This window comes from Pleurodeles waltl, chromosome 4_2, assembly GCF_031143425.1.
Source record: "Pleurodeles waltl isolate 20211129_DDA chromosome 4_2, aPleWal1.hap1.20221129, whole genome shotgun sequence".
Taxonomy (NCBI): Eukaryota; Metazoa; Chordata; class Amphibia; order Caudata; family Salamandridae; genus Pleurodeles; species Pleurodeles waltl.
In genome coordinates this window covers 79,135,456-79,151,054 of record NC_090443.1, presented here as the reverse complement: position 1 = coordinate 79,151,054, position 15,599 = coordinate 79,135,456, and the positions used below count along the sequence as shown (strand labels likewise).

At 47.3% G+C, this 15,599-nt stretch overlaps 1 protein-coding gene across 5 annotated transcripts in view; it reads left to right on the top strand.

The window, feature by feature from the left end:
• STAT6 (signal transducer and activator of transcription 6) overlaps positions 1–15,599 on the top strand; it is a 604,937-nt gene that overhangs the window by 465,408 nt on the left and 123,930 nt on the right. For all 5 annotated transcript variants that reach the window (XM_069230781.1, XM_069230777.1, XM_069230780.1 and 2 more), the window contains exon 11: positions 9,236–9,328. In XM_069230781.1, coding sequence (XP_069086882.1) covers positions 9,236–9,328 — 93 coding nt within the window. The remainder of the gene's footprint in view (positions 1–9,235; positions 9,329–15,599) is intronic.

Sequence of the window (15,599 nt, the reverse complement as noted above, 5' to 3'; positions counted from 1 at the left end):
ATGTGTAAATCAGTGTATATGAAATGTTACATAGGACAGAGGACTACAAGGTGTTGGTGTCATAGGTCATCCATACTGGTAGCAGGTATAGTTTGAGTGCTTTATCTAGAGAAGCGCAAACTCTGAATTCAAAACATAACACCATGGTTGGGGACTCTCTTTAATATTAAGAATTGATTTACGCTCAAATTTACTTGTTTTGCAACATTAAGTTAATTAAAAAGTGGGGGAAATCATAGCGCTCTAATCTATACCTTGATGTTTGCATGCAGCTCTTTGATGAGTTCATTGCTCACTGTTCTATATTCAGTTTTAATTTATAAATTGCAGGTGACCAAAAAGGAGCGGGCTCTCTGATGTAGGAAGCTGGCCTGGTGTGTGGTGAGTACCTATGGTATTATCACCTTATACCAGGTCCAGGTATCCCCTTATTAGTGAAGTGTAGACAGTGTCTGTAGCTGTGGATGAGCAGCCAAGACTTATTTACGACACATGCAAAGATCATGCAATACCACTGTAGTCACACAGCACTTACACACATGAAAGAAACGTGTGTTACGAAATTAAAGGTTCCTTATTACAGTACCACAAACACTAAAAAACTAGATAGGCAATACTCCAATAGGATGTAAGTAGCACACTGTTATATGTACAGTAGCAATCAGAAATTGGCATAAAAAGCAATAGAAAACAGTGAAAAGCAATAGGCAACACTGAAGGCCTAGAGGGGACCAGACCATATACTTAAAAAGTGGAATGCGAAAGCCGGGTCCCCATGCAAGGAAGTGTAATCAGTAGAGGAGAGCTGCGGGAACTGGGAAACCCCAAAGGTAAGTACCAGAATGCCCCCCAGCGACCATGAGAAAAGAGGTAAGTTACTGGTTTTTCCCCAACCCACCAAAAGGACTTCAGAGAAGGATATTACAAAACGCAGGCAAGACTGCAAAAAACTAGAGGTGGATCCTGGAAGAGGAAGACCTGGGAAATAAGGGGACCAAATCCAGTTTACGTAGGAGTGTCAGGTTGTGACAGGAGCCACTACCCGCCCATCTGTGGATGCAGGAGTTGGTGGACGGGGAGACGAAGACGGTCAGCAATGCAGCACTGGAGCAGATGAAGAGTTCCTAGGTGATGCAGTCGATGTCCCACGCCGAATGAAGAATTGCAGTCAGTCTGTGGTGTGGAAAACCCACCAGCAAGCCTTGGCAAAGACAAATGCCGCAGTAGGACAAAAGTGGAGCTGCCGGGGACCAGCAAGGTCCAGGGGGACTCAACCCATGGAGGGGAGTCCCAGGTGACCCTCAGCAAGGCAGAGAGTCTGGAGAAGGAGAGGCAGCCCCCACAAAAGACCTACAGGCAAGGAGCCCAGGAGCTGCAGAGAGGCCCACGCAGCACACCTGGAGAGAGGTCCTACGTCGCAGGCGAAGCGCGTTGAGGGCTGTGCTTCACAGAGAAGAGTGCTGGGGCCACATGGAGCCTGAAGATCCCTTGGAGGAGATAACAACAGGCCTTGGCAAGAGACGCGGTGCATGGGGGTACTGTCCTGCATGGTAAGGCAAGGACCTACCGACTCCAAAGTTGGACAGCTGGTAGAGATGACCAAGGAGACCACTCCAGACTACCACGCCTGATTCAGGATCCACGCAGCTCAAGAGGAGAGGAGATCCACGCAGCCTGTGGTTGTTGCAGTTGGTGCCTGCGGATGCAGCTAAGTGACTCCTTCACTCCAAGGAATTTTCCTTCTTTCTTCTCATGCAGAATGAAGACTTGCTGCCATCAGAGGAAGCACAGCTGGGCAAATGTTGCAGTTGCTGGAAGGAGCCAGAGAAACAATGTTGCAGGGCAAAGTCGTTGCTAGAGCTGGAGATTGTAGGTTCCTGTGAAGTCCAGTTGCGGTTCCAGTGGCCAGAAGTCCAACTAAACGTTGCAGAGGAGTCCTGCTGGAATCTTGCACATTGAATCTGAGGACCCACCGAAGAGGGAAATCCTAAATAGCCCAGAAAGGGGGATTGGTCACCTAGCAGGGTGACCACCTAGGAGGGGGCTGTGACGTCACCTGCCTGACCTGGCCACTCAGATGCTCACAGAGGCCTCTGCCCACCTTGGGTTCTAGATGGCAGAATCAAGTGGCCACCTGGAGGAGCTCCAGGCACCACCCCTGGGGTGGTGATGGACAGGGGAGTGGTTACGCCCATTTCCATTGTCCAGTTTGGCACCAGAGTAGGGGCTGAGGTCCCTGAACTGGTAAAGACTGGTTTATGCAAGGAGGGCACCAAATATGCAATCCAGAGCATACCGGTAGCTTGGCGAGGCTACCCTTTCCAAGCCTTGTAACACCTATTTCCAAAGGGAGAGGGTGTTGCCTCCCTCTTCCAAAGGTAATCCTTTGTTCTGCCTTCCTGGGCATGAGCTGCTCAAGCAGCAGAAGGAGGGCAGAAATCTGTCTGAGGGGTGGCAGCAGCATGGGCTGCCCGGAAAACCCTAGAAAGCTGATAGGAGCAATGCTGGGGATCATCTAAGGAGCCCCCAAAGTTCATGGAATCATACAAACAATACTGACAATAGGATTGGCGTATGAATCTGACATGTTTGTTACCAAACATACCCAGGTTTCGCAGTTGCCATTATGGAGCTGGTGGTGACCTATGTCCAGTACACGCGTAAAATGGCTTCCCCGCGCTCACGAGGTCCAGGAAAATGGAGCTGAGTTTGTGGGGGCACCTCTGCTCCTGCAGAGGTGCCCTCTCACACAGGTACTTGCACCCTGCCCTCTGGGGCTAGGAGGGCCTGCCATAGGAGTGACTTACAGTGACTTGGTGCAGTGCCTGAAGTGAAAGGGTGCAAGCACCTTTTCACGCAGGCTACAATGACAGGCCTGCAGACACAGTTTACATGGGCTCCTATGGGTGGCATAATGCATGCTGCAGCCCATGGGGCACCCCTGATCTCCCAATGCCCTGGGTACCTGGGTACCATATACTAGGGAATTATAAGGGGCACCAGTACGCCAAATGTGGGGTGTGTGTGGTCCAAGCAACCAAATGTAATGGGAGAGAGCACTGGGGTCCTGGTTAGCAGGATCCCAGTGAACACAGTCAAAACATAATGACAACAGGCAAAAAGTGGGGTAACCATGCCAAAAAGAGGGTACTTTCCTGCATCGGACAAAAGCAGTAACTCACTGACCTATTCACATTATATACACTTTGTGATCTGCATGTAGACGTTCTTTGTAGCAGGCATAGTAACCCTGTACGTTATGATGAGTCAAAACTCCGACTAGACAAAACTTCAATCTCTCTCCAGGAACACCATTAATCACCGGAATTATCTTGAGATTTTTATTGTTGCCTGAAACTGTTGGTGGCAAGGAACACCCAGCAGGTGCTTTTAAAGTCACAATATACTTGCAAACACAGCACCCCCATCCTAAGTCAGCACCCAGTGCAGCGGCACCAGTTGCATCGCCCTAGAGCTGGCCCTGCTGCCTTACCTAGCCCTGTCCATCTCTCAGGCCATCTGGTTCTTCCTGGGACCCGTGCTGTGTGCTAGTCTCTCCGCTGTCTATCCAGCAGTGCCAGGCTCTGTACCACCACAGCCTGTGAAGTCCTGTAAAGCCTGTGACCTGCTACAGTGCCGGCTTTGCATCCACAGGCCATTGGCAGGAAATGAGATTTACAGACAGCCCTTGCCCTTCAGAGCAGGCTTTCACAAATACCAGGAAGGCTGAGGGAGAGACAGGGGACCGAAATGTTGGGGGGGGGCAGGATGTCAACATAGGGGACAATAATTTGCACTGGGGCAGGCAAGCTGGAGACAGAGGAGAGAAGAGAGTGAGAGAGAGGCGGCAGAAAGGGGGGCCCTAACAAACATTGTCGCACAGGGTGCCACTAGCGCGCTAAAGCCTGCCCTGCTCATATCTCACGGTAACTCAACAATACTGTTTTCAGAAAGGGAGATACTCTGCAACACAGCACTGTATTTAAAAAGAAAGGGAGTTACTTGGCAATACTTTATTTAATTACCCAAACCTCCTTATCTTCAGAAGTCTTGCTGCTGTCTTCAGGGTTGGATCTTCAAGGGACACGAAGGGTTGGCGCAGGAGGGCTGGGATGCAGACAGCAATCAACAAAGGGCCTCTCGTCTCCCTTTGTTCTCAGAAGTGCAGACTGCAGGCGGCTGTGGGGCAAGGTGAGAAGTAATCCCTTGTGTGCTGCAGCACAACAAAAGGGAGGAGGGCGAGTGTCCTGGAGGCAGGTCTCAGGTCAAGTGCAGGGCCATTATAGGTAGCGCTTTCATGCGCTAATGGCCCTGCGAAATACAGGAGAAGGGAAAATTCTTCTGTCCCCTCGTCCCCCCCACCCTTGTCCCCCGTGTCCCCCCCACTCCAAAATCTGGGGGGGACATATCCCCCGCGTCCCCCACACTTCCTACGCCCATGCTGAGAGGCATTTTCCTCTTTCTATGTGTGCTGCAGCATGTAGCACACACAAGGAAAAAAGAGAACAAATAGATATTTTTCCTGGTTACGAATCTCTTAGGTAGGTGCAAGAGTTTGGCGCATTCCCAGGTTTACAAGTCCTTGTAAATCTGGCAATGCATCAAAATCCATGAGAGTTGTTTGGGAACACCCACAGCAATGCCCCGGGAATGCCTACTCAGGGCAGATTAAGAGAATGTCGCGTTTTGTACTGCCTGGCCTTACTCCATATTTTTTAAGCCATTCAAAGCCACACAAAGTGGCTTTGCTGACTTCAGAAATATGACTTAGTGGTTTGCACCGCACATGTACCCTGTTGCATAGTGCAGTCATGGCACAACCCATTCATAAATATGCCCCAAAATGTATGAGTTGAGGCGCAGATTTTGAATCAGAGTTGTGTCACTTTTCTGGCACAACTCTGATGCAAAATCCATTTGGGGATTTACAGTGCCACACAAATCCTGGTCGCATTGATTTGTTAAAAATAATAAAGCATGAACGCAAGGCAGCACATTGCTCCACAGTGCGTTACCTTGCATCAGGTAGGCTCTACATGCGCAGGCAGCTAACGCTATTTCATCTACACTGAAATGTGCTGCAAATGGACTGTTATGCCTGGCTGAGATAGTTTGTTCAATCCTTGGGTAAAGGAAGCACTATGTTGAAAAAGCCAACATTATTTAGTGTGTGCCTTACACAAACATAAGCCTTCTGTCTAAATCAGGCTCATGTATGCTCGTAATGCGCTCAAATGTACTCATGATAGTGCTGCTAAACATGTGTGAGGTCTTATGATCTGATGTCACTTCTTTTGATGTCACTACCAGTGAAGTCATAATTTGTGATGCCACCTCCTGTAATGCCACTCGCCATAATGACACTCCTGTGTTTTTTTAGGACTTGTGCCCTGGTAGGTTTGCAGAGAAGTTGCAGCAAACTGTGTCCTGTCACAGGCTGCACGAGTTGGAAAAAAAAGAGGTAAACAGAAGAATCCGCTCTGTGTCCCCACGCCATTGAGTGCAAGAGAAGCAGTTTCGAGTCCACACCAACCAGACGAAAATTTGGGAATCAGTAAGGGTTTGCAGCTGCGATAGGGGAATGTAGGATATACTCCGTTGTTCACGCGTGACATCAGCCTCGTAATGCTCTGGTTAGTGCGGCTTTCGGAAGCTGTTCATGGTCCGGCCACCAGATGGCGTACCATTAACACGCTGGAAGTGGGTTACATGCTCGCGAGTACTCTGAGCTATGAAAATGGAGTACTCTGGGTTTTGGGGTAAAAAGTGGAGATACTCACTTAAGTGAAGAGAACTAGAGGCGGATAACTGCAGCATTAGAAAAAAACGCTGTGAGAAAATAAGGTTCTGTTTTCCGAAAGCGATGCTCTGAAGAAATTCGACTATTGATTTTACATACCGTGAGAAGGCTGTACTTTTTTGGAAATAAACCAATAACATGAGCAGACGAACCCTTTAAGGATGATACAACACATTACTTCCCACGAGCTCACAGGCTCTGTTATACAGCCCTAGGATGGGATTATAGATGCTCCTGGATTGTTATGATTACAAATGCCGATGCACCCTCAAAGTTACAGGAAGGAAAATCCAACGTGCAACAAAATTCAGGAGTGCTGCATTTTCAGCCCCGACCGACTACTGTGCATGTTCGAAAATAGCACTGGTATGTCTGAAGATGCCCTCTGCTTGGAAGTAGCGATCTTCGGGAATATCGTAGCAGACTCCTTACCTTCTTGTAAGGCAAAATACAGTTTTGCCCCTCCCAGCCAATTATCTCGCGAGAGGGAACAGAAGAGTGGGTGTTATGAAAGTTGTGTGCCCAAAGTTTGGGCAGCATCCATGTCGGATCTCACACGTGAAGCTTCACAGCGGCTTTTAGTGGTTGTCAGGGCGCAAGTCTGCACGGTTACCTACCTCCTTCAGCAAAGCTTGCAATTAAGGGCTCCTTCATCACTGCTTAGTTATTTAAAAATGGACGCAGAGTATTTTGTCTCTTTCGAATGACCCGTTACGGTTTTGTGACTTTCAGGAGTCTTGCTTATTGAGAGGTTGTGTAGTCCCTTAACTTAACATACAGTGTGAAGGGCCAGTCCTGAGCTGGTGAGCGAGTAAATAAGTGAGTTAGTGAAATAACCGCCTATTTGAGTAGGTCATCTCCTACTGCTAATTTAACAATTATACGGCGCATTCCTGTCCTTTACTTGCGCAGGCGCCCTCTTGGCTTCCTAATGCCCTTGCGACGTGGTGCGAGGGTGCCTGCGATGCAGACAGGATCGTTTTTGTGCAGGAAGGAGTATCTTACTTAACAGAAGCAATCCTCTGAGGCATTTTCCTCTTTGTGTGCTGTAGACTGCAGCACACATATAAAGAGGAAGAAACGAGGAGAAATAAGCATACTTCTCCTCGTTAACCACTCTCTTGGCGAGGCTCAGCATTTTTACCCATTCCCAGGTCTACCGGAATGGTAAATCTGGGAATGTGCCAAAATCCATTGGTAGATGCATGGGAACACCCACGCTCCAACCATGGAACGCCTCCCTGGGCAGAGTAAGACAACAGTGCAATGTGTGTTGTGTTGCCTTACTCTAAGTTTATTAAGCCACTTAGGGACATGCAAGTGGCTTTGTGTGCCTTGATAAATCTTAGTAGTTGCGTCGCCTTTTCGTCCCTTGCTGTTTTTACATGGCAGTTCTGCACACAGAGCTAAATACCAGGGGATAATAACATTCACACACTGGTACAAGTGAAGGGAAAATCTAAATGTCTGCGGATTTAAAGTATCAGTTATAGAGTACTAGAGGATCATAAGATGCCCCATTTTCTGAGCTTGATGGACCACAAGAAGATAGAGGTATGACTTAAACACACTACATTAAAAAGGGACGAGATTTTTGTTGCTAGTTGCTGCAGGTTGTGTGTGCCTATGCAGCTTTATAAGATATCTGTAGAAGTTGTGAAGAACCCGCAGGTGTCTGGCTAGCTCAAGGCCCCCAGGTAGTTGAATATAGGGAGGTTGCAGTACCAGTGTAGTAGTACTCGTGGTGATGAGCGTACTAAAACACGTTATCCAAAGAAAAAAAGGCTGTTGCCCCTTTTGTAGCACTAAGAGTCCTGATCTACTGCCAGTGTTCAGTCTAGGAAAATTTTGAGCAGTTCTGCTTGAGATTTGCACAAGTTGAGTTGTTGTCGGTTCCTGGATACCCAGATGAAACACGTACTATGGAGGTCATTTAGATTCTGGCACACAAGGACGGCAGAGACTCAGGCCGAGGCCCTCATGGCAAATTACCTCCCACCACCCTCAAAGATCTCTTCCTTCCTCGATTTCTGTGAGAAATGTGCCTCCACTTCATTGATGGATGCAAATTTGTTAATGCTCATTGTTAGCAGGCCACCATGTTTTTTGGCTCGCTGTGCATTTTACTTTGCTTTTCAGGAACAAACCCAAGAGCATAAGTCTCTTTCGGAAGAGTTTTCACTGCTCACATTTGGCCATTGCTTGTTCTTCCTGCCCAGGCTGCAGTGGCGGCCGGCAGCTTTAAGAGGGAGAGGGGCGGGCGGGATACACACACACACACACACACACATTCTTTCACACACAGACATGCACGCACGCACATCCATTAACAACACTCATACCATTCAAACATGCAAGCACACACCAAACATTCATTTTAAAAGATTGCACACACTCAGTCTTTCACACACACGCACATCCATTAACAACACTCATAACACTCAAACATGCACGCGCGCACCAAACATTCAATTTAAAACATCACACACACACTTACCTTCAGCCTCCAGGTCCCAGGAGGGTTGGAACTGCTGCCTTAGCCAGAGGGACGGCAGCAGCCCCAGCCTCGTCACAGAGTGAGATGGGGTCAGTGAGACTGCTGACCCCACCCCACTCTGTGACGAAGTGTCACTGCTTGACACTCGCCTTGGGCACTTCAGGGCTTAAACCTGAAGCGCCCGGGAGAGTGTCAATTGGTGACGCTTTTTCTCGTCACCCAGGGGAGGACCTCGAGGCTCCTTTGCTGAGCCGAGGAGGTCACGCCCATAGGAGCTGTGACCTCCTCAGCCCAGCAAAGTTCAGCTCAGGCAGCCAGGAGTCTGCGCAAATCGTGCATGTCTGCTCCTGGCTGCCTGAGCTGAACATGGAGAGTGTCTGTCAGGCTGACCTTTGTTCAGCCTGACAGACACTCTTCATCAGGGGCAAAAGGTGGGGGGGGGGGAGCCCCTCCGCCTTAAAGGACGGGCCGCCACTGCCAGGCTGTCTGTGCCTGGCATGTCGGACACAGGCATGAAAAATCAATGGTTGTAGACTGCCCCAAAAGAAGGGGTTCCCCTATCTCCAGTGGGCCATGGGAACTGCAAATTCTGCAGGACTGAAGCCCTGCCATTTTATGCTGGCGCTCCTGCTCTGCCAATTTCTAAATGACTTGCTATATTATAATTGTTCTATGAGATGGCAGCAACGGACAATCTGGCTACAGTGTACTTTGTTTAGCTGTAATATCTATCCTTGTCAGTCATCTCCATAGCTTGGAGAAAAAAAAGAACTTTAAAGTTACGGTCCTGCTGGGGTTCACATTTAAAAACTTGGTAGTGGCCTGGCTGAAGATGGAAGAAATATGTTGAAGCTCCAGAAAATAAACACTGTTTAGGACATTGTGCATGCAGTACGTTTTTGCAGTTTTAAGCTTCTAAAGCTACCTCTCTCTTGCAGGCTCTGTCGCTGCCCCTTGTGGTGATTGTACACGGGAACCAAGATAACAACGCCAAAGCTACAATACTGTGGGATAATGCGTTTGCAGAGGGGGTAAGTAACCATTGGTGTGAAACGAAAAAGTGGGCAGTGCCAAAGGATGGCAGCGGGGTAGAGTGATGATATCTCACAGCATCTTTATGTGAGGTCTCCTCATTCGACCATGGATTAGCAGTTTCAACGTGCAGATCATAAGTGAACATGGGTGATTAAAATCAGTTTCTGTTCAAGTTAAGCAAGACGTTTTACATTACCCACCTTGAAAATATGTATCTTTTCATTGGTGCTTTGCAATCTTTGATACCAGCCTCACTGTTTCAGAGAAGTATATCAGTACATGTGCTAATGCGACTTGGGCTCTCGTTCTCTCACAGAAGTTCTGGAGGGAAAAACTGCTCAGGGAAATACCAGTACTGTATCTTATAATCCACCCCCTCTCCCCCCGTTCAGTTTTACATCCCCATTCTGAGGTTCACAGGTCAGAATGAGGGATACTTGCAAAACTGCATGTTTCCCCCCTCCCACCTGCAGCACCCAAAATGGTGCCATATGTTTCCCTTTTAATTCACCCAGGTAAAACCTGGAGGAATTTGTTAGGGGAAGAATCGCCCAAGGCAAAAGAAGACTGCCCACTGGACTTTCCGGTACCCATTTTTGTTTCCTCAACCCTTCGGTGCCATGCCATTGGAAGATTTTGACCTCAACAGCTGGTACTGAAGCATAGCCCAAGTGCCCTCACACCATCTGTATAAGGACACCCCAGCCCAGAGCCCAGGTGCTACTGGACTCAAACTCCAGCACTGGTTATAATGTCCCTATCTAGGCACCAGTCCCAGGACAATAGGTCTTCCCCTGGACACCACTGAGAGGAGCCACTGGGGGAACGAGTACAACCTCGTTTTCAGAGAGGGCACATATTTGCCTGGATTGTGGGTTTGTTTGGTTTTCCAGACCATGGTAGGTGCAATAGTGCGTGCCATACAACGCAGAGAAAATGGTACCACGCCACCTCTGGATTAGGCCTTGACTGCTCCACCCCACGGGCACTGAGAGAGCCAAGTTCTAAAAGGGAGTACTGGGGCAGTCAGTTTGAGTGCAAAAGTATTTTTTAACTCGGGACATCACAAATGACATGACCTGGTAAATAGTTACTTCAAAATAACCTGGCGACTGTCCTGGGTCCCCAAGCTGCCTTGCTTTGGCAAACAAGCACTGGATATCACGTGGATGCAGTTTCAGGAGAGCATTTAACATGTCCAGTGAGTACAGTGCAGTTGCACTCTGAATGACAGATAAGGTTTGGGGAAAACCTGAGTAAAAGGCCATGAACTGACAGAGCAAAAAATACTTTGCAAAGATAATGAGATCTTAACCGTATTGCCATTAGCAAAAAGCATCCCTCTGCAATAATCGTGGCCTCCAAGCCTGGTGGAGCCACCACATCTGATTCTGGGACTACTAGTAGTAGACAGAGGACTGAGGCCCCACTTGAAAGGGATCACGCCCTGCTTCACCCACTCATGGTCCCCCAGGGAAAATCCCTCTGATTAATTTTGTGCCGCCTTCTTTCCATTGCTCAGTCCATCCCTCAGAATGGAAGATTGTGTTGTAGATTTGTTCCGACTCCTCCCACTGTAAACAAAGAACCTCACCGATCATAGAAACCTCACAGATCATAGAACGGCGGCTGAGATCTCTTTTGAAGCCAAACTGAAAGGGACACGGCATGATTGTGATAGCTGAGTGAGAAGAATGAAAGCAATGCTTTGAATACTAAATCATCTTCTACTGGATAAATAAGCCAGGTTGCACTTTGTTCACATGAAAATCAATGATCCCAAGCAGCTAGCCACAGCTGCTAAGTGGGTAGCCAACAAGGTTGAACAGAAGAGGCAGGCATGCCATAGCTCCAAGACCAAGAGAGGCATGAGTTCCCAACAAGTTTCCAGTCGCCTGAAACTAGTGGCACTTACCCAGGCTCCCTGCAGGGAGAGAAATCTGGTTCTACGGGACAGGAAAAATCCTATGTCTGTCCTACAGCATTAGAATTTTACACTCCACCTCAGAATGCACCAATGAAAAACCAAGACACTCTCCGTGGTGGCCATGGATATCTCTCTGAGAAACTCAGATGCCTGGAAACGTGTACATCCTAAGTACATTCGATTTTTTAAGGAGCCCCATATTGATGGTAGAAAGGCCTCTGATACAAGAGATACAGGGCCTTGTAGATTTATGCTAGACACAGCACACGTGAACTCCCAGGCGATTCTTCTTTGACTCAGAGTAAATCTAATTTGTTAGTCTCTGGTCTGGTGATCTGGATTACACTTGGCTAGAGTGAAAGCCAAAGTTGGTGGCAAAAGGCAATGGTGGACACCGGAATTAGGGAGAATCCAGGCATAGCATGACTTCTGGGCAGATATGTTTTTGCACTAGGTTTGGTGTCAGGTGTGTTCACCAGAGCACAAGCTGCTCAACATCCTCCTAGTGAGACACAGTGGCCTCCAGAATGGGACTAAACGATGTACTTAAACTGTTAAAGAGTGGAACCCCTGCCCACTCCCAAAAATACTTTTTGTCCCCTTTATTTTCACAAAGAGGAAAGGGTCTCACTAGGACACGTTCCCTCTGCAAGTGAGTTTACACCTCCTTTTAAGAGTTGGTAACCTATCAGTGGTTTACCAAAACTGCATCTGCAAACCATTGATACATAACATTGTAAATGACAATTTGGGAGGGACGCATAACCCCTCCCCCCACCTAATAGTAACATGTTGCGCCTTTCTAAACCCATGTAGCAATTTTGTGTCTGTTACAAAATCGCAAAATGGGTTTAGTAGATTTAAAATATATATTTTGCGGTTGTAAACACCGTGAATTAATGAGTCTCGGGCTTTGCAACCCCTAAATGGGTTTGAACATCAGTCCATAAGAGATCTGATGGCTTTGAAACCCCTCAAATTGATGTTTTCCTCCAATTCCTCTTCACATTATGTTTTTTAATCCACTTTCAGCTGCTGCTAAACAGTACAGATATCTGGGCAGCACCATTAACATGAGGTGCTCCTCTCGCAAACAGATGTCCTCTGCAAGGGAAACTGCTGCTACTGAGACCTGGGTTTACATTACATCAAGGAACAAACATAACGTTTACAAAATCTTTAAGTGACATACACATGCACAGAATTGTGCAACAGGTACATTAATGGCCTACAGGTTACATACAGATCACCGGAATAGGCAGCCAACTTCTTAAGCTGTCTTAATTGGGATTGGAGCTGGAACCTACAGGATGCAAAACATCTCAGGACACGCACGGATGCATCCAAGGTTAAACTTTACCACTGCTGGTGGTAACTGCACTTGATTACTTGGGCGGCTCATCTAAGATGGGAGAATGCTGAGGTAATGACGAGCATAAGCATGGTGGATTAACCATCACCACATTAATGTCCCTGTTCCATATGGTGACCCTGAGGGTCTGCGTGATGGAAACAGTGCCTGGAAGAAACCCCTAATCCATGGGCAATCCCTGGCATGCTGGCAGTGCAGGGGGGAAATCCTCAACATATTCCCCAGATTCAGAGCTCCCAAGGCACACAGTTCCAAGGATTACCTTTCCTGGGCTGAGGAAACATAACTGCCTATCAAAAGGGGAATCTCTCACTAGTACTGCTCGCTGTCTGCAAGATAATTAATCCCCAGGGCTCCCTTTTTTTTTGGGGTGCTTGCACACCGGAGAGAAGGTAATACTGAGCTGTCCAGGGTTGAAAAGAGCCGCCTCTCCCCACCACAAACTGAGGGCCCCACAGGGATAAATCCCACCAAACTACACATGCATGTAAGGCCAGTGGAGCCCCAAGAATGCCCACTAGGCACTACCTCTACTTCTGAACTGTTGGGGGAGTGGTGCCTGCCTCCATCCTCCCACACAGCCAGCTGAAGTGAAAAGCAGGTCGCTATTACCGCCAGCCGCTTCTTAGGTCACAGGGGCTTGTCAGGCCGCTGGAGGTGGCGGAAGCGGGGGTTGTGTCATCTGATTGGTGCTGCCCTCCCTCCGCCGTGTAAATGGCAAGTGGGCGGAGGTTGGTGGTACTTTGTTAAGGACGGTTATTGTCACTCCATGTCAGCATTGAAAATGGCAGATTTGATGTTTTCTTGTACTCCTTTTCTAGAGCAGACGGACCCCTCAAAGCCTGAAGAATTTTGAACGTGTTTAAGAATGTTTCTATTTATTAAAATATAATTTTAAGGCCATTGATACCCCCAACAATCCATCTATCCCCAAGCACCATAATCGCCCTTGAACAGTCACCTCCTGCTTTGTTGTATCTTGTGTTATGTCACCTACAGCGTGGCGATTGGGAATCTCAGGTTCAAACCCGCCCACTCCCCCTCCCCCACCCAACCCCAGTTTTATTGAGCGAAAATGATCCCTTCCCATTTAACCATTGTTTGGCCTTTATTCAGTAGTAAACATTCCAGGGTCAGATACATACACGGGCACACGGCTAGGGCGACGCCTATGGAGTTCCGGAAGAAAAAGAGGAAAAACAGGTTGTTTTGCGAGAATGCCAACAATGTCGCTGCAGCACACGTCTGATATGTAACGCCCAGACTGGCAGTTGCGCACAACTATGAAGATGAAAACAGTGTTTAATGCTCAAGCTGATACTCCATCTTTTTTTAAGCACAGTGTATTTGTGTATGCAGGTGGCATAGATGAGTGGGTCTGTGTCCCACTGTAGCTTTGCAATCTGTAAGTCAGAGCTTTGAACCCTGGCAGATTCGCTCAGCCGGTTTATGCTTCCAAAGTTGATAAAATTCCATGGGTGTGGAGGCCCAACAAAGTGTTTCGCGTTCGGCGGCCGCACCACAGCTTGTCCCACAGCAATGCTGGAGGTAGCGCACCTGGGCGTCTTATTGTAAAAATGAGAATATTCAGCAGGCCACACCCGTCAGATCCTCCAGCACAACACACACAAGCATGCTTTGTTAACATTTCAAAATGCATCTTCATTGCAATAAGTGCGTCAGTGCTCGAGACAGTTTTCAGAACTTATTCGGACACGCTGGAAAACCTGTGTGGTTGTAGCTTGATTCTGTCTTCAATGAAACATGCCTATTCACACATCATATTTGAAGCTCAAAGTCTACGTGCATTTTGCGCTTTGTAGGAAACCTACACCACGAGGATAATCCAACCTTTTAAAGCAATAATCACCTAGGATGAAATGAAACAAAAGACGGACTAAAACAGGATGAATTGTTGGACCCGCTCGCAGTTCAATACAGTTCCATTTGTCAAAAGGAGTCGATGCTTTGCTCAGCCCTATCAAGGGTCGGTGTCAATTACACACGGGTGCGGGTTCAAGGTGGTAGCCATCATCTATGGTTTGCTTCTCGTGTCTCAAAATATTTCCAAGGCCACTTGCTTGTCTTGTCAAATCACCTGCTTTGAGAATGGCCATGGTAGATTAGCACGCTGGTGGCCCTTTGCCAAACTGCCTCAGAAGAGCTGCAAATTAGTGGACTGGATTGCGGACCATGAGTTGTCATCAGTTGTTAAGAATTCCGCATTCTGTCCATCCCTTTTTCAGTTTCCACCAATTTGGCTGTCTTCGGTGGTCACCACGAATGCCAATAAAAAGCTGGACAGTCAAGACAGGGTGACAAACGCATGAACGAAGAGATCTACGCTTCGAAAACTGATTTCAAAACTATATACGCAAAAACATCAGCCATAGTTGACGAGATTCATTGCCCAAAAAATATTTATGAGGGATTGGGCCAGTGTTCTAAGTAGTATTATAATTAATAATTAAGGCAAGAAATAATAGACAGAAACACTTACATTAGTGGGACAGAACATTCTTTGTTTGTTCAACTTACAGTTACTCTAGGCCTGGATGAAATTTGCATTACCCTGGCATATTTAGCGTAATTTTGTATTGCTCCCATTATGTGACATTTTCAGAATTACGCTATTATGGCAAACTGTGTAGTTATTTGTCATTCGCTGTAAAAAAAAAGTTGCTGCAAATGTATAGGAACAGCATGAATGACAGTGACAGCAGCTGTTCTTGGTGATTTTTTGTTTTTGGTGTTTTCTGCACAAAATGTGTTCTCCCATTTAAACTAGACACAATACGAATTTGGTGCTTAAGATATAGCGCCAGCTACTAGTTTTACATTTCACATAATTATGTGTAATTTCACTTAATTTTGCAGGAATTTCCACTAATTATGCAACAGCAAATATGTGAATTTTGCTCACACATAGGGGGTCATTCTAACCCTGGCAGTCCAAGACCGCCAGGGC